The sequence below is a fragment of the Crocuta crocuta genome, unplaced genomic scaffold (genome assembly GCF_008692635.1).
Source record: "Crocuta crocuta isolate KB4526 unplaced genomic scaffold, BGI_CrCroc_1.0 scaffold397, whole genome shotgun sequence".
NCBI lineage: Eukaryota > Metazoa > Chordata > Mammalia > Carnivora > Hyaenidae > Crocuta > Crocuta crocuta.
Genome location: NW_027527387.1, coordinates 238,203 through 264,143, shown reverse-complemented (window position 1 = coordinate 264,143; position 25,941 = coordinate 238,203). Strand labels below are relative to the sequence as shown.

At 34.8% G+C, this 25,941-nt stretch overlaps 1 protein-coding gene across 1 annotated transcript in view; it reads left to right on the top strand.

Annotated features, from left to right (window-relative positions):
- Window positions 1-25,596, top strand: part of SAMTOR (S-adenosylmethionine sensor upstream of mTORC1) — a 136,729-nt gene extending 111,133 nt beyond the window's left edge. The window contains exons 5-6 of the mRNA XM_077752216.1: window positions 13,843-13,957; window positions 22,406-25,596. Of these exons, the coding sequence (XP_077608342.1) occupies window positions 13,843-13,957; window positions 22,406-23,035 (745 nt within the window). The 3' untranslated portion in view covers window positions 23,036-25,596. The remainder of the gene's footprint in view (window positions 1-13,842; window positions 13,958-22,405) is intronic.
- Window positions 25,597-25,941: the final 345 nt, after the last annotated feature.

Genomic DNA, 25,941 nt, shown 5'->3' with positions numbered 1-25,941 from the left:
TTTGTGTGTGTGTGTGTGTGTGTGTGTGTGTGTGTGTGTGTGAAAGATTTGTAATTCTTAAGTAATTTCAGATGGCTTCTAAACTAGTATTAAGCAGTCTTCACTATGTATTTATGATTATGGCTGTTTAATATAAACTTTTTAAAATTGTCTTCCAAAGTTTAATCTTCTTTTTAATTTTAAAACTTGAGCTTTTAGGTTGACAGCCCCATATTTTACCACCAAAAAATAGAACATATAATCTGGCAAAATTGTTTGTTCTGTTTTTAATATTCTGTGAGTAGAAGGTACTGTGGAGTATAGTTTGGATGACAAGATACTGGAATTTCCAGATCTTTCATCTTCAGTGAGGGAGAGTAGTTCCATTGGTAAATATAGAAAAAAAAGAAAATCCTGTTATGCTGTTTAAGTATTTCTTTTGTTAAGTGATTTATTCTTTCTTTGTTTCGGCCACCTTTTTCAAATTCTAGATATTTAACCACCACATTAACCACCATTTAAGTTGCAAATAAAAGGGGCTTTCTTCCAAATAAATTTATACTATGAAATTTTACCAACCTAGTATTAATGTTTGTTGTTGAATTTGGAAGTAGTGTTTCTTCATATACAGAAATAGTGGTATCAGTATTTAGTCTTTATCAATAAAAACTACCTTGATGTAAAAATAGTACTTACAAGATTGTTTTATTTTGGACCAGGTGATTAGTGATCCCATAAGAATTTATTAAGGGTAATTCTTAGAACAGGGATTGCTGTACATACTATTAACATGGAAGAATTGTCTGTTTCTCTTGTGGTAAAATTTTAGTTATTTAAGAGAAAATTGCAAATCTCTCATTTAAATGTTTTTCGTGTTTTAAGTATTTTCTAGAAAATTTCTAGAATGCCCATAATCCAAAAAGGATAGTGCTTTACAAAAACTATACAACAGATAGTTTTTAAAATAAGAATGATTGAGATAAATAAAATGAATAAGAAGTAATGTAGAAGTATAGGCGAGGTTAATATAAATAAGACCTACTGAGAATTCCTGTATGCTTTGAATTTTGCTCATAATCACCATGGATTTTCTAGAAATGAAGTACTCTATTCCTTCAAAATAGTTTTCTTTCAGTGTGTCAGCACATAAGTGAAATGAACCTGTCCGGGCTTAGTTTATTTCACATTTAACCCGTAGGTGGGTTTATTTAGTCCATAAATAGAATTCAAAGAGATACTTGGACTTCAATGAGAAAAAAATTGGCCTTTATTTTCAGTCACTTCTAATTAAAATTCAGCAGTTTTCCTCTATTAATATAGAGCAAAACCCAGTATCTATGACTTTTTTGCTTATAAAAATTAAAGATTTAGGTGTTACAGTTACTATATATACCTGAGAATATTGACTGTCATTTGATTCACTACTACATCCTCATTATTTAATTTTACTTAAGAAACACATGCTTGGGGCGTCTGGGTGGCTCAGTCAGTTGAGCATCCAATTAAGGCTCGGGTCACGATCTCACAGTTTGTGGGTTTGAGCCCCGCGTCGGTCTCTGTGCTGACAGCTCAGAGCCTGGAGCCTGCTTCGGATTCTGTCTCCCTCCTCTCTCTCTGCCCCTGCCGTGCTCACGCTGTGTCTCACTCTCTCAAAAATAAATACATGTAAAATAATTAAAAAAAAAAAAAACACATTACCAGGGGCACCTGGGTGGCTCAGTCAGTTGAGCATCCAATTAAGGCTCGGGTCACGATCTCACAGTTTGTGGGTTTGAGCCCCGCGTCGGTCTCTGTGCTGACAGCTCAGAGCCTGGAGCCTGTTTCAGATTCTGTGTCTCCCTCTCTCTCTTCCCCTCCCCTGCTCACGCTGTCTCTCTCTCTCTCAGAAATAAATAAAACATTAAAAAAGAGCCAAAAACACACATTACCATATCAATCATTTAAGTATTTTGATAAACATATTTCAGTGTATAGTTGTATTATATCCCTTTGTATTTAAGTTTATTTTATTTATTTAAAGCATTATTTTGAAAAGAGATCCATACACTTCACCAGTTTCCTAAAGGCGCTTATGGTCCAGAAAATATTTAAGAATCTCTGACTTAGAGGATGAAACTACACATGGTTATAGGATGTTAGATTCTTCCTTTCAAAACTCATATTCAATAATTAAATTATTTGAATAGTCACTGGAATTCAACATAAATAATGTTAAAGTCAAATATTTTTTGTAGAGAAGTTAATATTTATTTGAAAACATTATTTAGTAAAAACGAGCATTCATTTCCAGAGAGTTCTTAAAACTTGCATTATTACAGCTAGCACAATACTGTAGTTTTTTTAATTTCATGTATTTTAATTATTTAAATAACAATTGATTCTAAAGTTCCCATGTTATATGTATTGTACAAACTAACATATAAGTAAAATCTGTCAGTTAAGATCACTGAAGCTTGGCTGTCTAGCCTTTTTTGGTGAAGAAACTTCAGTCATTTAATAGATTATGCAGAGCCTGCTTTTGCCCTTAGCACACCTGATGGTGTCACATATTATAGTATTTTCATATCCATTAATAATAATGAAATACTACCTGTGTCCACTGAAATATCTTTTATTACTGTTGGCTCTCACAAGCTGATTTTATGCCAACCTCTTCCACTGATTTTATCTGTTCATATATTCTATTTTAAAAGTTAAACTAGAGTATGGTGACCTGGATATTGTAATTAATCTCTCAAACTTGAAAACAATTTTTTTAAATGTTGGGTAAATCTTAAAAATGTCAAAGAACTAATAAGTCAAAATGGAAATTCTGAAAGGAACCCAGAAAAGTTAGCAGAACCCAACATTGCCTTTGTCCTGAGAGCATTTGTCCAAACTGGCAAACTTAAACTTTGGTTTTCATACTCCACTGATAACAGTTGAAGCTCCCAAAAGCTGCTTTCTCAGTCTGTGATCCATAGTAAATCTACCCTTTTCACCCAGAGCATGACATACCCCAAGCTGAAACTATGGGACATCCCAAGCACACTCATAGTCCAAATTTATATCACCAGGGTAGTCCAAAAAACTTCAGACCCTAAATTTATTTAATTGAAAGTCGTCCTACGCTGGTGGTATACCTGGTTGCTGGACAGAAGCAAAACTAAATACCTTTGCTCAAAAATCTTCATGTATAATATAAGAAAAATAATTTAGAGAAAAAAACTAAGCATGTATGGAAATAAAGTGCAATGATCTAAGCCAGCAGATAGCAAGAACAGATCTATAAAGGCCTCAGATACTAGAATTTATAAAATATATGATTTTTTATAAATAAGCATTTTAAAAAGAAAAGAATTACTTAAATTTCTGTAGGGACTAGAAATTTCACAATCTTGTCAGCCATTTGCAAAGCCAAAGTTAAAAAAATAGAGCTTCTAGAAATAGTAAAATAATTAAAACAATTAGTATATAGCTTGAATTGAACAGGAAATTATTGAATTGGGTGAGACAGATTGAGATTATCCATAATGCCACACCCTGACAATACAATATTCAAAAAATAGAATTAAAATGATTAAAAATGCAGAAGATAAAATAATGAGAAGGTCTAACTTGTTTTTAGAGCTCCAGGAGAGGAGAAAATGGGAAAGCAAACCCTTAATAAAAGAAATCTAAAGATGGATTTCAGGCAGAAAGAAAATGATCTCAGATGGAAAATCTGAGGTTAAACAAGGAATGAAGAACTAAAAAAACCTGGTAAATATGTTGGTAAATCTGGACATTTTTACAATAGTATACACAGAAAGACTAACATAAGTTGTGTGGTTAACAGATTTTTAAGTATCCTGAAGCCTTTTATTGGTCTAAGACATGGCTAAGGTTGTCAGTAGCTAAATATACATTTTCCTAAAAGAATAGAAAGTATGAAATTTTCAAATCAGCAGTCAGCAAAATGAAAAGAAATATATATATATATAATTAAAATTTTAAAGGAAAAATCTAAAACCAGTTCTCAACCTTGGCTGTACAATACATTCACTTGAGGAACTGTTAAAAATCCTAATGTTCAAACTTTATCCTACACCAATTAAATCAGGATGTCTGCGTGATTTTTAAAGCTCCCAAGGTGATTCTAAACAAAGTAAGGAATGGGAGAAAAGAAACAGAACAGATATAGATGGAAAAGTGTAAAAGAAGATAATAGCAACAAATGTCGGTAAATCACTTTAAAAGTAATCTAAATACTCTAGTAAAAGTAGATTGTCAGACTGGATTTAAAAATCTAATTTATACTACTTTTGAGAGACATTTCCAAATCACAAGATTTAATATTATTTCTGTAGATGAAGAAGATTTTTTTTAAATGATAGAAGGTGGGAATTTACAGGAAAATAGAACAATGTTTAATTTGTATGTGCCTTAGAGCACAACTTTAAAATATACATTAAACAAAAATTGAAAGACAAATCTACAGTTTGGGGGAGGTTTATTTTTCCCATTATTATAGTTTGATAAATTTCAAATCTCTAAGGAAAATTATGGGTATTACAACCAGCAAATACCTTTATATTCATTACTTAAGATTCATTAATAGTTAATATTTTGCTACATTTGTTTCATACCTATGTACATAGACACAATTTTTCCTTTTTTTCCCCCCCGCTGAACTCATTTGAGTTACTTCATCACTAAATACTTAAGCATATGTCACCAGAGATCAAGGACATTTGCCAACATAGCCACAATATAATTGTCATCATATTCAGGAAATTTAACATTGGTATAGTTTGGTAAAAAACAGTTCATATTCACATTTTCCAGATTGTTGTAATAGTATTCATAACTGTAGGTAGGTTGTTTGATCCAAGAACCAATCAAAGTTTACATAGTTGAATTATCGATAAGCCTTCATTAATTTAGAAAGTTCCCGGTGGTACAGCTTCATATTAAACATAGTTGGTACACAGATGATACTGTGTTCTCAAATATATCAGTAAGAGTGCACATGTCAGTTTGTCCCATTCTTCGTGATGTTAAATTTGATCATTTGACTAAAGTGGTGTCCACCAGATTTCTTCACGGTAGAGGTTTCTGTATTCTGTAGGGTTATAGATAAAGATTAAGTGAATTTCCTGTTCCTTGATCATTTTCCCCAGCGGCTTTAGCATCTACTAATGATTTTGCCTGCATCAAATTTGTTTGTTTTACTGTAGTTCTTAGAAAATGGTAATTTTTCAATATCTAACTAGCTTAAACATTTATTCATTCACATTCTTCTGTGAAGAACAGCTTTCCTTTTGACTGTGTTAGTCAGTACTACAGCAACATACTACATAAATTCAGGATTTCTTTACATTTCTTCCTGTCCTTAAAATATTACCTATTGAGACTGTTACAGTCAGAATGCTATGTTCAGAAGCTACTGAATTTTTCCCCTATTATGTAATATTTAACTAAATTCCTTAGTTTCTCCTCTTTTTATTTTGTGTTTTTAACTATCCATGTGATTTAATTTTACTTTTTGAATATGTAAAACATTGACTTTAAAAGTCTGAAGTACAAAATAGGTACACAAAGGAAGGTGTACTTAGATGTCCCATCCTTTCCTTAAAACATCCACCTTGTTTCCAAATCCTCTGAGATTTTGTTAATTCTGGTTTTCCATCCTGAGTTTCTTTTGGCAAAAATGAAAAGGATAATGTCCTTTCAAATCAGTTAACAGAAATCTTTCTTTTCTGCTTCTTTAAAAACACTTCTCAAGAACTGAGAGAGCAAGCATTCAGAAGCAGTAAAACTACAGAATATTTGAATAACACGATTAACAAACTTGCCCTAATGGCCAGATATAGAAAATATACCTCAAAACTGCAAAGTAATATTTCAACTGTACATGTAACTTTTGTAAAAATATTTTATAAAAGTTTATAAAACAGATGTCAGTAAGATTCAGATGTTTGAGGGGCACCTGGGTGGCTCATTCGGTTATGCGTCCAACTTCAGCTCAGGTCATGATCTCGTGTTTTATGGGATTGAGTCCCGGATCAGCTCTGAACCCACTTAGGGTTCTCTCTCTCTGTCCTTCCCCTGCTTACTCACAGGTGCGCACTCTCAAAATAAATTTAAAAACAAATGTTGAAGAGTGCCTGGATGACTCAGTGGGTTGAGCGTCTGACTCGATTTCCACTCAGGTCATGATCCCAGGGTCATGGGATTGAGCCCTGCGTCATGCTCTGCACTGAGTGTGGAGCTTGCTTTAAGATCCTCTCTTTCTCCCTCTTTCCCTCTCCTCTCCGTCTCTCTCTCTTTTCTCTCTCTCTCTCTCTCTCTCTCTCTCTCTGTAAACCATAAGACTGTTAAATACAGAGAACAAACTGAGGGTTGATGTGGGTGGGGGGTGGGGAAAATGGGTGATAGGCATTAATAGGGCACTTGTTGGGATGAGCCCTGGGTATTATATGTAAGAGATGAATCACTGGATTCTACTCCTAAAACCAAGACTATACTGTATGTTAACTAACTTGAGAATAAATTAAAAAAAAAAAGATTCTCCCTCTCTCCCCCTCCCTCCCTCCCTCTCTCTCTCTCTCCCTTTCCCCCCACCCCCAACCTCTCTCCCCCACTCACGGGCTCGAGAGAGAGAAATAAATTTTTTAAATGTTGAAATTTGAGTATATTCATTTTTATTTTTTTTTAAATATAGTTAACACACTAATACCTTAGTTTCAGATGTACAGGGTAGGGATTTGACAACTTTATACCTTAAGCCTACCATCTGTCACCATGCAATACTATCACAATACCATTAACTATATTCCCCACAGTATACCTTTTATCCCTGTGACTTATTCATTCTTCCCATAACTGGAAGCTTGCATCCTCACTGCCACTTCACCCATTTTATCCATTCCCCCTACATACTCTGGCAACCAACAGTTTGCTCTCTGTATTTATGGGTCCATTTCTGGTTTTTGTTTATTCATTTGCTTTTTAGATTCCACATATAAGTGAAATCATGTGGAATTCTTCCTTCTCTGATTTATTTCACTTAGCTTAATACCCTCTAGGTCCATCCATGTTGTCACAAATGGCAAGATTTCAGTCATTTTTATGGCTGAGGAATATTCGTGTGTGTGTGTGTGTGTGTATCCATTTCTCCATCAATGGAAACAGGAAACAGATTGCTTCCGTATTTTGGCTACTGTAAATAATGCTGCAGTAAACATAGTGATTTATGTTTCTCAAAAAAATATTTATCTTTCAAAAAATATTTTCATATTTTTTGGGTAAATACTTAGTTGAATTACTAGATCATATGGTAGTTCTATTTTTAATTTTTTGAGGAATTTTCATACTGTTTTCCACAGTGGCTACTCCAGTCTGCCTTCCCACCAGCAGTGCACAAGGGTTCCTTTTTTCGCCAAATCCTTGTCAACACTTGTAATTTCTTGTTTATTTGATTCTAGCCATTTTGACAGGTGTTAATAGCTCACTGTGGTTTTGATTTACATTTCTCTAATTAGTGATGTTGAGCATCTTCCAGGTGTCTTTTGGACATCTGTATGTCATCTTTGGAAAAATGTCTCTTCGGGTCCTCTGCCTTTTTTTAAATTGGATTATTTGGGGTTTTTTGGTGTTTAGTTGTATGCTTGAGGAGACATACCTAGAAAAATGTTGCTTGGACCAATGTCAGAGAGTTTACTGCCCAGGTTTTCTTTGGGGAGTTTTATGGTTTCATGTCTCACATTGTAGACTTTAATCAATTTTGAGTTTATTTTTGTGTATGGTGTAAGAAAGTTGTCCAGTTCTATTCTTTTGCATGTAGCTATCTAGTTTTTCAAACATTTCTGAAAGAGATGGTCTTTTTTCCATTGTTTTTTTTTTTTTTTTTTTTTGCCTTCTTTGTTGTAGATTAATTGACCACATAAGCTTGGGTTGATTCCTGAACTTTTTTCTTCCCTTAATCTGTTGTCTGATTTTGTGCCAGTAGCATACTGTCGGATTACTACGGCTTTGTAGTATATCTTGAAATCTGGGATTATGATACCTTTAGCTTTTTCTTTCTGAATATTGGTTAGGTTATTCGGGGTCTTTTGTGGTTCCATACAAATTTAGGGGGTTTTTTTGTTCTAGTTGTTTAAAAAATGCTGTTAGTATTTTGATATAGATTGCATTGAATCTATAGATTGCTTTAGATAGTGTGGACATTTTGGCAGTATTAATTTTTTCAGTCTTTCCATTGACCTGTTTTATCTTCAGTTTCTTTCATCATTGTTTTATAGTTTTCAGAGTACAGGTCTTTCCCCTCCTTGGTTAAGTTTATTCGTAGGTATTTTATAGTGTTTGGTGTGATGATGAGTGGGATTGTTTTTCTGCTATTTTGTTACTAGTGTAAGAAATACAACCAATTTCTGTGTATTAATTTTGTATCCTGCAACTTTACTGAATTCATTTATTTTAGTAGTTCTTTGGTGTAGTCTTTGGGGCTTTTTAAAATTTTTTAATGTTTATTTATCTTAGAGAGAGAGAGACAGCATGAGCAGGAAGGGTCAGAGAGAGAGGGAGACACAGACTCCGAAGCAGGCTCCAGGCTCTGAGCTGTCAGCATGGAGCCCAGCGCAGGGCTCGAACCCACCAACTGTGAGATCATGACCTGAGCTGTAGTCGGACATCCAACCGAGCCACCCAACCGCCCCTGAGGCTTTTTATTTGTACCATCGTGTCATTTACAAATAATGAGAGTTTTGTTCCTTATCAATTTGGGTGCTTTTTACTTCCTTTCCCTATATTATTGCAGTGGCTGGGACTCCCAGTACTGTGTTGAATAAAAGTGGTGAGAGTGGGCATCCTTGTCTCCTTCTTGATCTTCGAGGAAAAGCTTTTATTTTTTCCACCATGAGTATGATGTTAACTCTGGGTTTTTCATATGTGGCCTTTATTATATTGAGGTTTTTCCCTCTAAACTGACTTTGAGTTTTTATCATTAACATGTTTAATTTTGTCAGATACTTTTTCTGCATTTGTTGAGATAAGGTTTTTATCCTTTTTGTTGTTGCTCTATATCACGTTGATTTGTAGATATTGGAGCATCCTTGCATCCCTGTAGTACTTCCCACTTGATCATGGTGAATGGTCCTTTTAATGGAGTGTTGAATGCAAAGGTTTGCTAATATTTTGTTGGGGATATTTGCAGCTGTTTATCAAGAATGTTTGCCTATAGTAGTTTTCTGTTTGTAGTGTCTTTGGTGATTCTGGCCTTGTAAGATGAATATGGGAATCTTTCTCATCAAGTTTTTGGACTCCTTTAAGTGGAACAGGTATTAATTTTTCCTCAAATAATGGTAGACTTCACTTGTGAATCCATATAGTCCTAAACTTTTATTGGGAGATTTTTTTTTTATTGCTGACTGAATTTTGTTACTGAAAATCAGTGTGTTCAGATGTTCTACATCTTACTGATTCAGTTTTGGAAGATTGTGTATTTCTAGGAATTTATCCATTTTTTTGTAAGTTGTCCAGTTTTTGACATATAATTTTCCTAATACTGTCTTTTGTTTTTCATTTGATTGTATTTATTTGAATCCTCTTTTTCTTGATAAGTCTGGCTAAAGGTTTATCAATTTTGTTTATCTTTTCAAGGAATCAGCTCTTGGTTTATTGATATACTCTTTTGTTGGGTCTCTTTATTTCTGCTCCAATCTTTATTACTTCCTTCCTTCTACTAACCTTGGCCTTTGTTCTTCTTTTTCTAGTTTCTTTAGGTGTAAAGGTTGGACTGTTTCTTGTGGTATACCTATATCACTATAAATGTCCTTTTAGAATTGCTTTCCCTGTGTCCCAGATTATGAACCATTGTATTCTTGTTTTCATTTTTCTTCATATACCTTTTGATTTCTTTATGAACTCATTGGCTGTTTAGTAGCATGTTGTTTAATCTCCATTTGTGTTTTTTCCAGTTTTTTTCCTGTGATCAATTTCTGGTTTTATACCATTGTGGTCAGAAAAGATGCATGATACGATTTCAATCTTCAGTTTTTGAGACTTGCTTTATGGCCCAACATGTTATCTGTCCTGAAGAATGTTTCCTATATACTTGAAAAGAATGATTATTCTGTCATTTTTGGGTGAAGTGTTTTGTGTAGCTGTTAAGTCCATCTGGGATCATGTGTTGCTCAAAGAGGGTTTTTTTGTTGATTTTCTGCCTTGTTGATGAATCCATTGATGGAGGTAGGGTGTTAAAGTCCTATTGTTATTGCATTATTCTCAGTTTCTCCATTTATGTCTTGATATTTGCTTTGTGTTTTTAGGTGCTCTAATGTTGAGTGCATAATTGAATTGTTACATCCAGTTGTTGGATTGATTAGATCTAATTGATAAAGGTATCATTATGTACTACTTTTCTTTGTGTTGTGTTACTCTGTTTTAAGGTCTACTTTGTCTAATACAAGTATTGCTACCATGGCCTGCCCCCCTTTCTCCGCCCCCCCATCCCCTTCTTCCATTTGCAGGGAATCTCTCTTCTCATCCTTTCACTTTCATTCTGTGTGTGAGTCTGAAGTGAGTCTCTTGTGGGCAGCATATGGATGGGACTTGTTTTTTTATCCATTCCACTGTCCTTTGAGTTGGTACATTTAGACCATTTACATTTAAATTAATTATTGATAGGTGTCTCCCTATTGTCATTTAATTTTTTCCTTGTATTTATAGTTATTTGTTCCCTTCTTCTCTTGCTCTGTTTGTGACTGAAGACTTTCTGTAGTATTATGCTTGATTTTCTTTCCCTTTATTTTTTGTGTAGCTATTCTAGATCTTGGGTTTATGGTTACCATGAGGTTCATATAAAGCATCCTAAGTGTATAAGTTAATCATTAAGTTGATGGTCACTTAAGGTTGAACACATTTTAAAAGAACTTTTTACTACCCCTCCTCCACATTTTATACCTAGGTTGTCATATTTTTGTTGGTAATTTTCTTCTACTTATGACCTTTTCTGTGTAAAGTATTCCCTTTAACATTCTTATAAGGCTAGTTTAGTGGTGATTAACTTTTGTTTGGGAAACTTTTTCTCTCTTCAATTCTGAATGATAATCATGCTGGAAAGAGTATTCTTTGTTGTAGGTTTTTTCCTTTCAGTTCTTTGAATATAAGGATTGCCTTATGGGGTTTCCCACGTATGTAACTTTTTGCTTCTCTCTCACTTCTCTCAGTCTTTAACCTTTTAATTACCTCATGTCACAGTATAGACCTCCTTTATGTAACGAGCAAGAAGCATGAAACTTTGAAAAACATTTCTCCAAGAAAGAAGAATGTCACAAAAGCAAATGTGTAATACAAAACTATATTATTGAGGCATATGGTTAGAGGTTAAGACTATAAAAGGAAATGAAGAGAATGATTACCATGAAAATCAGGATAGCAGCTACCGTTACACAAAGGGCGGAGGGAGCGTCATCGGGGACTGTCCTGCTTCCAGGGTGTAGTCAGGGTTTTATTTCTTGACCTGGATGGTAATTACTTGGATGCTGACTTGGTGATTATTTAGACTGTAAATGTGCTTAATGCAAATAAAAAACTAAAGAGCTAAACTAAAGAATTTGAAATGAACTAAGTACATAGTGATAATTAATAAATCCATGGTAATGCTATTGGTGATTGTATCATAATGTTGAATTAACTTGATTTAGATACTCCATCCAGATAGAAAATTTACAAGAAGCACTTTTTAAGAGACCATCAGAAATATTTTACTAGCCAGTTTACCAGAATCAACTACTATATAATTTAATATGAAGAAAATTCTATATTATGTTTAGGAAGATCACTAGTGGATGAACCACAAAAAATTCCATCTGTAGCAATAACAGCTAACAATATTTACCACTTTTTGAGCACTTGCCATGTGGCAAATATTGGTCAAACATTATAAATGTGTGGTTTTATTTAATATTGGAAATAACTCATAAGTATGGTTACCCTATTAGTGTGTCTGCGTATTATACAGGTCAAGGACAATCAGGTTTTGGTCTTAATCTCTCTGATTCCAGAACTCTTGCTCTTGGTCCTTCTAATCTTGGGGCTAGGGTTATCTAATAGTGTTTATAATGTTACTATTGTTCTAGATCTTCACTTATTCTAACTTAAGATTTGGGTATTTAAATTTTTATGAATTCAGCAACAAATGTCAGCTAAATGCCAGGCATTTCTGTGGCCACTATCTACTGGATCTTTTGCTCTGTTTAGCAGCTTGGAACCTATGCCACTGGCTTTACCTCCTTGGAACCTAGTATATTATACTGTTTCAAGTATTACCAAACTGAATTCAACTTTACAGATTTTTTGTACTTTTTATCACCCAAACTACATACTGTTTCCCAAGTTGCTGTAATACATGAAATTACCTCTTAAGCCCTAGGAGCAGCTCTGTTCACTGGTGGAGTTGCTAGCTATTCCTTTTAAGAACATTCATCTAGGGTCATTGTCAAAAGTAGTTAATCTTTCTACAGATACAGAAAATGAAGGCCCTCTTCAGTTAACTTGCTTTTACCTTAGACCCTTATAGCTCTTCTTCAGCTGAGGTCTTAAAATTTATTGACAAAAATATTTTAATTAGTTCATATTGTTTTTATGTTGCTATACACTGCCATGTACTCTGTCAAATGGTAAGTATGGTCATTTCTATAAAATGCTAGGACATCAAGCTCTGGTAAAAAATAATAATATAGTAACCCCTATTTATTGCATTCCTTTTCTGAAAAGAAAATCAACTTTGTTATTTTGATTTATAGTACCTTTTTCAGGAGATTAACCTGTCTATAGTTTAATGTCTCTCAGTGGATCCAAAGGAAAATGGTAGCTAAGATGTAAGGAAGAGAAGCTGGACAGGTTTTCTCCACATTTCAAAGAACCACAATTCTATTTTTACCTAATCATTCTCCTATATTTTATTTTTCCAGTATGTTCTCAAATCTTACATAGAAAGTTGTATTATCAATGGAAATGGCATATTGTCTCAAGCTGAATTTTATTGATTTACTCTTTGAACACTAGGACTATGAGCTTGGGTCCAAATAAAATCCACCATTTCCTCTATTCTTACATGCTGCTACATAGATTGAGATTCATTGCAGGCAACCAACTTTATAACAGTTATTTCTAATTTTGTTTACCTTTTTCTGCCATTTTTGGACATAAGCACACAATAAAAATTTTTCATAACTAAAAATACTATTGATCTCTTCTCTGATCCCTTTAATTTACTGACGAATTAAATTGAAGTCCAAGGACATTATAATATTGACTAATGAGATTTGATTTGTGAAGGAATTCTTTTATCTTAAGGACAGTTTTCAAATAGTGGTCTGGGGATTTTAGACACTTCCAGGATTTCTGTGGGTGAAAATTTATTTTTATAATACTAAGATACCATTTGTCTTTATTTACTCTTTGATGAGTGTAGAGTGGAGTTTTCCAAACTATAGGATACAACAGCCTGAACACAAAACCCCAAATATGAATTCATCTGTCTTCTATTAAGCCAGGCATTAAAGAGACTTGAAAAAATATAAAACATCTCTTCACTTTTTATTATCTTTCTAATCTAGATTTTTCATTTAAAAAGTATAATATACATTTTTAAAAGCCTATTGCATATATTAAATGAGTTTTTTTCACTCTTCAGTTTTCATTTCAGAGATGGTATTTTTGGTACCTACACCTGACATTTATGAAAGGTCTTTAGGGCCCTCAGTAATGTTTAAATGTGTACAAGAACCTTGAGACCAAAAATTTAATTATTCACATGATCTTTTTCTCACGTTTCAATTTTTTTCTTATACTCAGTTTTATCCTATAAAAGTCAAACTGAAAATAATCTATTTTTAGGTTGCTACAGACCTCAGGAAAGATCAGATTACTTGATGTTGGCAGCTGCTTTAACCCATTTCTGAAGTTTGAAGAATTTCTAACTGTTGGCATAGATATTGTACCTGCTGTAGAGGTATGCATAGTTCTGTTTATTTTGAGACTTGAAGATCCTACATATACTTACATTGTCTTTTACATTCCTGAAATAGCAAGTATGTTTCCTGTTTACAAGTTGATAAGGAATTTTTTTCAAAAGCAAATACATATTCCATGAATTAATTTTGAGCATTTAGTTGACGAATATGGTACTGGTTTTTATTTTGTTTCCTAGTTATCTATTGCTGTATTCAAGAGACTAGTAGATTGCCAAGATTTCCAGGTAGCTGTAAGGTTTAGGCTTTTTGTTTACTTACCCTTTTCTGAAGTGTACTCTGATGTGGAGCCATTATGGAATGATGTCCAGAGCAAGGACTTTGAACACCATCAAAACTTTATTAAATCACAGCTATTTGTACATAGTAGATGAAACTAGTTAAATTGTTTTCTCTACTTTTAAAATAGATTTCTTAATGATAAAAGTTCATGTTTGCCATTTTACTTTGATAAAGCATTAGGCACCAAAAATTTATAAACTGGATTAAAAAAAACTTTTTTAAATTTATTTTTGAGAGAGAGAGACAGTGTGAGTAAGGAAGGGGCAGAGAGACACCGAATCTGGAGCAGGATCCATGCTCTGAGCTGTCAACACAGAGCCTGATGCAGGGCTCAAACTTATGGACCTTAAGATCATGCCCTGAGCCAAAGTTGGAAGCTTAACCAACTGAGCCACCCTGGTGCCCCACAAATTGCATTTTTAATGTTATAAAGAGAGTATGTGTTACAGTGTTAACTCTCTGGGCTAGGGATTGGTTTTCAACTTTGCTATATACCTAGCGTCTAGGAATAGCTACTGCATGAAGTACTTATTAAATACTTCTTGAATACAGTAATGGAATCTTTCAGGTTGGGGTTCATCTCTGAGCCCTTCTTCTCACCTGTATGATGGAGTTAGTGATGGAGCACGTTTCATAGCACCATTGCTAGGTCTACTTGAAAAGAAGTATTTAAAACACATAGTACAGTGCCTGTTACATAAATGAGTGCTGTGTTTGCCATTATTATTGACAAGTTCCTGCATGGAGATTTAACTTTCATTTGAATCTTTTCTTGAATTTTTATCAAGAAATGCTAATAAAATTTACCATTATCTCTACTTCTGATTGATGAGCAAATGTTTGCTTTATGGTAAAACAGCTGTTCTTAGCTTATCATTGCAGAGAATTCCTGTGCCGTCAGGAGATACACTTTTAAAATGCATTTGGCTCTGTACAGGGATTTTCTTCTCTCCTTAAGACACATTAGAGATGTCCTTTAGGGACTGCTGAAATGTGACAACCATTTACTCTAAACCTTGGGCTTAAATATTAAATACTAAATTTGTTTATAGATATAAACTTGCAACTGTAAAGTCATTGGGGAACGCAAAAGAACTAACAATACAGAAGTTCAGTAGTAGAATCAGGTTTCCACAGTTCATAATACTATAACTTTTTTTTTAACATTTATTTTTGAGAGACACACAGCATGAGCAGAGGAGAGGCAGAGGGAGGGAGGCAGAATGCAAAGCAGGCACCAGGCTCTGAGCTGTCAGCACAGAGCCCAACATGGGGCTCAAACTCACAACTGTGAGATCATGACCTGAGTCAAAGTCAGCTGCTGACCTGACTGAGCCACCCAGGCGCCCCACTATAACTAATTTTAAAACAAAGATATGTTCACTTCCAGTCAAGATGGAGTAATAAGAACCAGATTGATCTTTTGTCCCCCTACCTCAAACAAGAAGTGGACAAAATATGCACAATAATTTATTTACAAGACACTAGATATCAGGTAATAAAGGACAATGATCCATTGATGAAAGACATGAGAGACAAAAATCCACTATTTGGCCTTTAAAATTTCTGGGACATAACACATGGAATCTCAAGCAAAGCCCAAATGTTTCCCTGAGTTGTAGAGACAGAACTGAGAGTCCTGGGGAGAATTAGACAGCTAGGGTTCATAGGACAGAGTACCAATTATAGGAGAGCTGCACAGAGGGAAAACTCCAAAGACCTGAAGGGCAAAGAGTCCTCCTGAGTACTCAGCTGAGTAGTGCTCAGTATAGGATATGAATGAGAAAACTACATGAGACTTAAAGTACCACTCAAAACAGGTAGAGGTTATAGTGCCTGGCAGTCACATAGGGTGGAAATAGTACCTGTTTCCATCAGCCACACTAGAAACCTGAAGAATCAAAGTGCATTGGGCAGAGTACAAAGAAGAGCTTGCCTGAGTACTGGAAAATAATTAGTCTTAGACTGAACAATGGTCTAGTCCCACCTAACAAATCTTAGAAGACCCCAAAAGATCAGAGTGTTTCCAGGTAATTTAACTGCATCCCAGAACAAAGCTCAAGAATATTTATAGCAGTGCAATGCCATCTAACACCCAGAAAGATAGAAATCCACCATGTTGGACATCCAATAAAGAATTAGCCATAGGACCCATATTGAGGAAATAAATCAACAGAGACCAACCCTGAACTGACAGATGTTAAAATTAGGAAACAAGGACATTTAAATAGGCACAGCATGACTATATCCTAGATGTACAAAAAGTTTAGAGACACAGAACATACTTTAAAAATACCAAATGTAATTTCTAGAGATAGATAGTATCATAGGCTGCCCTCTTGATCTCCTGGCTCTGTAGGCCAAGGAATCATGTATTCCTTGTACCATGGCACTGTAATAGTAGAGTGTGTGTCACCCAGAAAGGAGCTCATGCTCTCTGTCTCACATCTCAATTTTTGTGACTACTGCCAGAGTAAATCTCTATCATCACTTGGCTGTGGTGGTCAGTAAGACTTACACTGATGGGTCCCACAGAACTGTAATCAATGAGGAAAGTTCCTCAACAGCTATCACCCCTACAGCACAGCAAGAGGCATCAGACCCAGGATCTCAGTCTTACTGTGAAGGAAGATTATTAGCTAATTACCATGACTGCAGCCTGAGTGGCAGACTTCTAATTAAACACAAGTCATGGGGCTAACTATAATCTTTTCTAGAGACTTCTGAGGGTGGGCCCTGTCTTTGAGCTCACTCTCTGCTGTGCTCCTAAGTGCCATGGTCTCCTGGAGGGGAACTGTACACACATCTGGTATGCTAGTTTTTGCAGCTGCCTCCTAGGGAGCATCCCTTGATCACCTGCCTCTGGTGGCTGGGATGCGGTTGGAAGACTTGCATTCTTGGGACCCATGAGACTATGGCAGTTGGAGAGATTGTTCTTGGCAGGCTAGAAGAGTCTCACCCCCAGGGCACTGCACGGACTGAGGCATACTCCCCACTATTTCTGTGAAGGGCACCTCTTTGCTTGTTCTGGGGCTTTAGCCTGGAGACCTGCTTCAAGTTTGGCACATTTAATGTCAAACGGAGTTGCTCTCAAAACACAGGCTGAGACACCATCTTGCACTCTCCCTCAGCCTTGGTCTACCTCACCACTGTCACCCAGAAAACACCTTATACACCTTATACACTCTTTGACTCCCACTCAGGGGATACTTCCAGATTGCCTGGTTCTCAAAGCCAGTGGGGGGCAGGAGGATGTACATTTGTCTTCCCACAGGACTGTATATATTTTCATACTTTTTTTTTTTTTTAATTTATTTCAGAGAGAGAGAGAGACAGGGTGATCAGGGAAGGGTCAGAGAGAGAGAGAGAGAGGGAGACAGAATCTGAAACAGGCTCCAGGCTCTAAGCTGTCAGCTCAGAGCCCAATGCGGGTCTCAAACCCATGAACCATGAGACCATGACGTGAGCCAGAGTCGGAGGCTTAACTGACTGAGCCACCCAGGCGCCCCTATATTTGCATCTTTTAAAACCTGATGCCTGAAGGTCTGGCTTCTAGGCCACCTGAATCTAGGTGCTGAGATCATCCCCCACCAAGACACTGACAGGTCTTGGCACATCCGTAACTACTGGAAGCTACTAAAAATGTAACAGGCTGCTAAAACAAGCATAAAGGTTTAAAAAGACAACCAAGATCTGAGGCAGGGTTGAATAACAAGTTTCATCTCCTAACAAGGCCATTCCCTCAAGACTGGAAGAGGCTATGGTATCATCTGCTATATAGAAACCAACAGAAAGTCAAGTAAAATGAAGAAAGGAATATGTTCCAAATGGAAAAAATAAGGAAAAAGTGTAGGGGAAGAAAATTAATGAAATAGATACATAATTTACATGAAAATGAATTCAAAGTAATAGTCATGAAGATGCCACCAAACTCAGGAGAAGAATGAACTAACACAGTGAGAACTTCAACAAAGAGATGGAAAATATGAGAAGGTACCAAATAGAAGTCACAGAGCTGAAGAATATAAACACTGAATTAAAAAATACAAAATACACTAGAGGCATTCAACATGAGACTAGAAGTAGCAAAAGCATCAATCAACTTGAAAACAAGGCAGTGGAACTCACACATTCAGAGCAGCAATAAGAAAAAGAATGAAAAAAGGAAGTAACGTTAAAAGCACCAAGAGAAAAACAACTTAAACAACTTACTACATACAAATGAACTTCCTTAAGTCTATAAGCACATTTTTCAGCAGGAACTTTACAGGCCAGATGGGTGTAGCATTTTATATTCAAAAGGCTGAAAGAAAAAATACTGCCAGTCAATGACTTTCCCTGGCAAACTTACCATTCAGAAGTAAAGGGAAAAACTATTAAAACACTGATGAAAAAAATGAAGATGACACAAATAAATGGTAACAGATTATATGCTCAGGCATTGGAAAAACAAACATTGCTTAAATGTTTATACTACCAAGACCAACCTACACATTTAATGTAATCCCTGTCAAAATAGCAACAGCATTTTTCACAAAACTAGAAAAAAAAAAAAACCCTAAAATTGTATGGAACCACAAAAGACCTGAATAGCCAAAGCAGTCTGGAAAAAGAAAAAACTGGAGGTATCACAATCCCAGCTTCAGGTTATAACAGAAAGCTGTAGTAATCCAAACAGCACTTCAAAAGACAATTTTTTCACCTTAGCACACTAATAAAAAAGATCTCAATAGGCATAGGAAAAACATTTGAAAAATCCCAACATTCTTTCCTTATAAAAGCTCTAAGGATTGAATTGAATTCCATCAACCTCATACGGCTGTCTGAGAAACCTACAACTAACATCATACTTAATAATAAAGCAACAGTGCTTTCCCCACTAGAACAAGGAAAGAGCATCTACCTTCACCACTTCTATTTAGCATACTCTGTAAATTCTACCCAGTGCAATAGAGCCAGGAAAAAAAAAAAAAAAGCAACAATAGGCATCAAGATTCAAAAGAACTAAAACTAAAACTGTCTTTATTCACACTTGACATTGAACATGTATTAGGCTATTCTATGGAATCTAGAGAGAGGCCAGTAGAATAAAGGAGTTTGGCAGAGTTGCAAGATAAAAGACAAGAGTCAACTTGTACACACACACACACACACACGCCACAATCAAGTAGAAATTAAAAACAATACCATCTACAATAGCATCAAAAATATGACATATTTAATGTAAGACATTTATATAAAATATATATTGAAAACTAATTTTTTAAAAAAAATTGTAATGTTTAATATTGAGAGAGCGAGGGAATGAGTGGGAGACAGGCAGAGAGAGAGAGACAGAGAATCAGAATCTGAAGCAAGCTCCAGGCTCTGAGCTGTCTGCATAACCACTCCAGGGCTCGAACTCATGAACTATGAGATCATGACCTGAGCCGAACTTAACTGACTGAATCACCCAAGCACCCCAAAAAGTGTAAATTATTGAGAGAAATTAAAGAAAACCTAAATAAGTAGAGAAATATACCATGTTTATTCATGGAAGAATCCAATATTGTAAATACATCTGTTTTCCCAAAATTTATTTATAGTTTCAGGGCAATCTTGATCAAAATCCTAGGAGGCTTTATTATAGAAGTTAAAAAACTTACTCTATAATTTTTGAGGAAGTTCAAAGGACCTAGATTAGCTAAAGTAACTTTTTAAAAGTACAGTGGTTTGAGAGTAACGCTACCTGATTTTCAAATTTATTTCAAAGTTACAATAATCCGGGGCACCTGGGTGGCTCAGTCAGTTGAGCATCAACATTGGCCCAGGTCATGATCTCATGATTTGTAGGTTCAAGCCCCACATCCGGCTCTGTGCTGACAGCTTGCTCAGAGCCTGGAGCTTGCTTCCAATTCGGTGTCATCTTCTCTCTCTACCTCTCCCCGCTCACACTCTGTCTCTCAAAAATAAACATCTTTTAAAAAATTTTAAATGAAAAAGTTACAGTAATCACAACACTGTGGCATTGGTGGCAAGAGTATCAATGAAGTAGAACAGACACTCGTATGGCCCATAAATAAGGCCAAATTTATGGACTACTAATTTTCAACTCAGATGGAAAAGATAGCCTTTTCAACAAATGGTGGTTGGAACAATTGGCTATCCATATATAAAAGAAAAACTTTAGTCCATACCTCACACTATATACAAAAGTAAATTCAAATTAATTACATACCTAATCGTAAAACATACAGCTATAAAACTTTTAGAAGAAAACACTGAAAGAAAAACTTTATATAACAGTGAGTCAGGAAAAAAATTTTAGATAGAACACCAAAAACACTGCACTAAGGAATAAGTTGTAAATTGGTCTTCATCAAAATGTAAAACGTTTCCTCTTCCAAAGACACTGATAAGAGAATAAATACAGCCACAATCTGAGAGTATTTTCAAGTCCTACATCTGATTAAGAACTTGTATCCAGAATAAAGAATCTCAGAATAAGAAAACAGTTTTTTTTTCATGTAAAGCAACCCACTTACCAAGTGAGCAAAAGATTTAAATAAACACTTGACCAAAGAAGATTTCCAGATGACAAATAAGTACATATGAAGATGAATATTATTACTCTTTAAGAAAATGCAATTTAAAACCACAGTATACCACTACACACCTCTATTACAATGATTAAAATTTAAAAGGCTAGCTATCCCGAATGTTGATGAATATTTGGAGGAACTGGAATTCCCATACACTCCTGGTAGGAATGTAAAACTGTTTAACTACTTTTGAAAACAGTCTTAGAATTTCTTTTTAAAGTTAAACACATACCTACTAGTATATGATCCAGCCATGCCTTTCCTTGATCTGTACCCCAGAGAAATGAAAGCATGCCCTTTGAAAGTCAAACAGGAGTTATTCATAGCAGCTTAAGTTAGAATAGCCAAAAGTTAGAAATAGCCCAGATGTACATAAGCAGGTATATGAACAAACTATAATATATTCTTAATACAGTAGCATACTTACAGAAGCGAGGCAAATCAAGAATACATTATGGTGTCTTATTCCCTTTATATAAAATTCTATGAAATACAAACTATAGTCATAGAAATCACATAAGTGATTGCCTAGTGGTGAAGAAGAACAGGAAGAGTACAAAGAAGGGATTATAAAGGCTCATGAGGAAGCTTTCAGGGAGTATTAGTCTGTTCATTAACTTGATTATAGGAATGGTTTCACGAATGCTTAAATGTCAAAACATACACCAATCAGTATGGTTGTGCATCAGCCATGCTTGTTTGTACGTCAGTTATACTTCAGTAAAGCTATCTTAAGAGGAAAAAGCAAATGGAAAAAGGAAAACATACATCTTTTTCTGTGTAATAGAACTTTATGTATCACTTTGCCTAATTTATAGTCCACATATGTCGCCAGCTTGTCTAGTTACTAGCAAGAATAAGGGCCTCAAGTATCCTATGAAGAGGGCAACTAATTTTTATCTAAGTTTAAATTTTTATTCTGGATCATTTTCATAGAGTTGTAATATTCAGCAAATTATTCAGTGCTATTTATTCCCTTAGTTGTGGTGTTTTCCATGGTCATAATTTAATTCTAATATGTAGTTTTAAACCAGGTATTAATTGATAGAATAAATGTAATTAAAATTACTTTTAAGATAGTTACAGTTAATGGTTTAAAAGACATTTTTCATGGCATCGAAAGTTTTGTTCTTTTATGAATTTATAACACCCCTTTCTTTCAGTATCTTCTTTGATATCTTTGATTCACCTTTATTTCATGGTATTTTTGTGTAAAGTTTTTACATTGACCTGTTTTTGAGAACTGTAAATGTTGAAGTGAATGTAAATATGACTAAGTTTAGATAAATCATTCCTGAAAACATTTACCCAAATTTCAAATTGCTCCGCAGAAATAATTATTTTTTTATTTTTGAATAGAAGTTCTCCAGGCTTGATTGCTCTTTAAGATTATTTGGAGTAAAAGTTTAGGTTCAGTGTCTGTGCAAGTAGAATAATTTAGAAGGGAAAGTTTCAGAAGTAAAGCTTGGATTATGTAGAAATGCTGTCCACTAGTTTGGTGTAAAATCTCTGATACGGTGGAAGTAATTTTCAAATTCCTAAAGTGTCCTTTTTTCCTTTCTGCAGAGTGTATATAAATGTGACTTCCTGAACCTGCAGCTTCAGCAGCCTCTCCAGCTTGCACAGGATGCTATAGATGCCTTTTTGAAGCAGCTGAAAAACCCTATTGATTCTCTTCCTGGAGAACTTTTCCATGTGGTTGTTTTCTCTCTTCTTCTCTCTTATTTTCCATCACCTTACCAACGATGGATTTGCTGCAAGAAAGCCCATGAACTATTAGTGTTAAACGGTTTATTGCTTATCATCACACCTGATTCCTCCCATCAGAACCGTCATGCTATGATGATGAAAAGCTGGAAGATTGCTATAGAGTCCCTGGGCTTTAAACGTTTCAAGTATTCAAAGTTTTCACATATGCATTTGATGGCATTTAGAAAAATCTCCCTAAAAACCACAAGTGACTTGGTTAGTAGGAACTACCCAGGGATGTTATATATTCCTCAAGATTTCAACAGTATAGAAGAAGAGGAATATTCTAACCCTTCCTGCTACGTTCGATCAGATATAGAAGATGAACAACTAGCATATGGTTTCACAGAGCTCCCTGATGCTCCCTATGACTCAGATTCTGGAGAAAGTCAAGCCAGCTCTATTCCTTTCTATGAGCTAGAAGATCCCATATTACTTTTAAGTTAATATCAAAGTAAAAGGCCCTTTCAGTCCAGACTCCTAAACTAATTGCTTACACTAATCAGAAATACTAACATGAACTCAGTACTTAAAACCTGGTTTGCATAGGAAAAATGCAAAGGTTTACAGAGTTTGCTATTTTTTTCTACTTCTGGATTTTAAAATTTATTCTTATATAGAAAGCTTAAAGTTTCATGCAGAGTGACTCCTGTCATAGCAGAAACCATTGTTACTTTAGCATTTAGCACTAAGATATCATAGAAAGGTACCTTTTTTCTTTAGTGCTATTGTGAAAAATGAAGCATAACTTGCTGTGTATTTTCCCTTTTTTAATCTTTTCAGTGTTGACTTTAAACCATTGCAATGAGAATGATATGTAGAAAGATGTAGCTTGCACTTTGATGACTCACAAGTTAAATGTGACACAGAGATAGACTGGTTTAGTTGTTTTGTGATGCACTTATTCTCTTTTCTAGAAAAATTGTTATGTTACAGAAAGTCATTTTCTGTTCCATTTTATCTGATGACCAGCATTTCTTCAACTTTTTAGAATTGATTTTTTTCCCCCTCTTTTGCTCGTTTCTCAGCATCAGACATTTGGGGAAAGATTTCCCCCAAGTATGTATTCTAATTTCATTAGTACAGTACAATAAACACCATTGCCCAAGTAGAATGTTCCTATCTTTGATAATGATTTAGGCCTTGGTGTTAAGTGTATTTTACTGTGAGAGTTCATTCTTACCTTTTTTAAATTTAGCTTTCATTTCCAAAATTTTCTTTTTAAGCAAGGAACAGTACTCAATCCTGACCTGTAACACCTTGGTGAAAAGGTTTGCACTTGTAAGAGTTTATGTTCTGTCTAGACCAACCATGTTAGGGTCCTCACCTTTCCATTAAGGAGGTGTGCTGCACTACTAGTCTGGAATTACATAGAAAATTTTTAAATTAACCCTCTGCTAGTAAGCTCATGAAATGGTTTCAACCTTTTGGTAGTCTAATTTCTATCAGAATTCTAGCATAAAATTTTCTTTGAATACATAAACCAATTAGTTGGCTGTGGGAATTTTCCCTTTCCACATCAATAACTGACTTTCTGTGTTTCTGAATCAGAAGTGATTAAGGAGAAAAAAATGTCCAAACAAGACAAGATTAGTTTAAATAGCTAAGAACATTTAGTCCACATTGTCTTGTCAGCCAGCAATTGTCATGTAAACTATCATTTTTAAGAGTGCCACTGTGTGGATTTTTTTCAAGTGGTTATTACATTAAAATTACCTCATACTGAGGTTTTTGCACTGAAATATCGCAGTTTCAGAATTCATGGTTAATGTTTGTGTGTGTGTGTGTGTGTGTATGTGTGTGTGTGTTTAAAGGAAACTTGCATTTTCAATAGTTGATCCTAAATTTCATAAACTGCACTTCTTTGGTAAAACTGATGTTTTTGTGCTTATTGTGAGTTGCTGTAGTTAACTTTGAATGTCAAACTTATTTAGAAATACAAAATTTACCCTTTAAGATATAAATCATTGGGTATATATACCCAGTATTTCACATGAAATCTCATTCTAAATTAATGAAAGTTACAGGATTGTAATTAACCTAAAAAAGTCAGTTGACTAAATGCAGTATTGATTACTCAAATATGTGAAGAATAACGTGGAAGGTTTCATTTACTTTCAGTGGCTTAAGAGTAAATAAGTAGGATTGACTTTCCTTTCCAATTAAGCACTACAGGTCACGTCTTGTAGCTCCCACAAAGAAAGGAAAAAAAAACAGTGTTAAGGTAACAAGACTGTGTTTTGGTAGTACCCCTTTTACCATACTGCCCATTTCCTTTGACTTGGCTGAATACAATCTTAAGGGCAAAGAAAACAATGTATCTAATTAAAGTGCTTTGAAAGTAAATGACAACAGTGCTTTTGAGAGGCTGGTGTATGATCTTGGAGTCAGCCTTTGTGTTACAGCTAAAATGTTGGTGCTATAAATTCTTCTGATTGTTTACAGATGTTGATTCTGCTTATGCTCCAAAGTGTGCATGATGTATATTTTAAGTAGTACTTTAAAGAAAAGTCTGTTTATAAAACCTACTCCCACTTAGTATAAATTTGTTTGCATTTATAAATATCATTTGTTACTGTAAATTCAGCTTCAAATTAGGTTGGTACAGGATTTAAACTAATACATATTCCACCAAAGCCAATTAATGTTTAAGTGTTAAAATATAAGCAGTCCTGTGGCTTGGTGCCAGATTGTGTATGTAATGACAGACGTTAACAAAGCCTTCTAATACTGGATTGGTACTCCTAAGAATGATTTCATTTGGATGTAAGTAAGTTTTAAAAGGTCTCCTGTTTCACAACAGGATTCTCCAAAATAATTTGGAGTTTCAAAACTAAATGATCATTTGGTTAGATTCTTCAGGATCATGACTAGATCAAAAGTGGTTTTTACCATAGTTGCCAAACAGTGGGAGGTGGCATACCTGAAAACTGTATGTTTGTGTTTGTTGTATTTTTTCACTTTTTGTGAACAAAGCACATTTATTAAAAATTTTAAATTTTCTAATATTCATTGTCTATTACTTATAACCTGAAAATTTTGTGGTCTTTGCTTACTAAGTGATTTCAGAATTGGGAAGAAATTTAGAATCTGAATCACATCTAGAATTTTCCAGCTAGGTTCACCTACTCAAATTCCTTAATCTTATAAATTCATTCTCTAAGATTCAGATAGTCAAGTGACTATCAGATTGATAAACAGCTTGACAATACACGACAAAGAAAGTGTAATGGCCAGCATAAATTCTAGTTCATTTTATGTCTACTTTCCTTGAAAATTATTTTATCAGAAATAAATATATTATTTTACTGCAGCAGATGGCTTTCTCATGAGATCAAACAGTTCTTTATCTA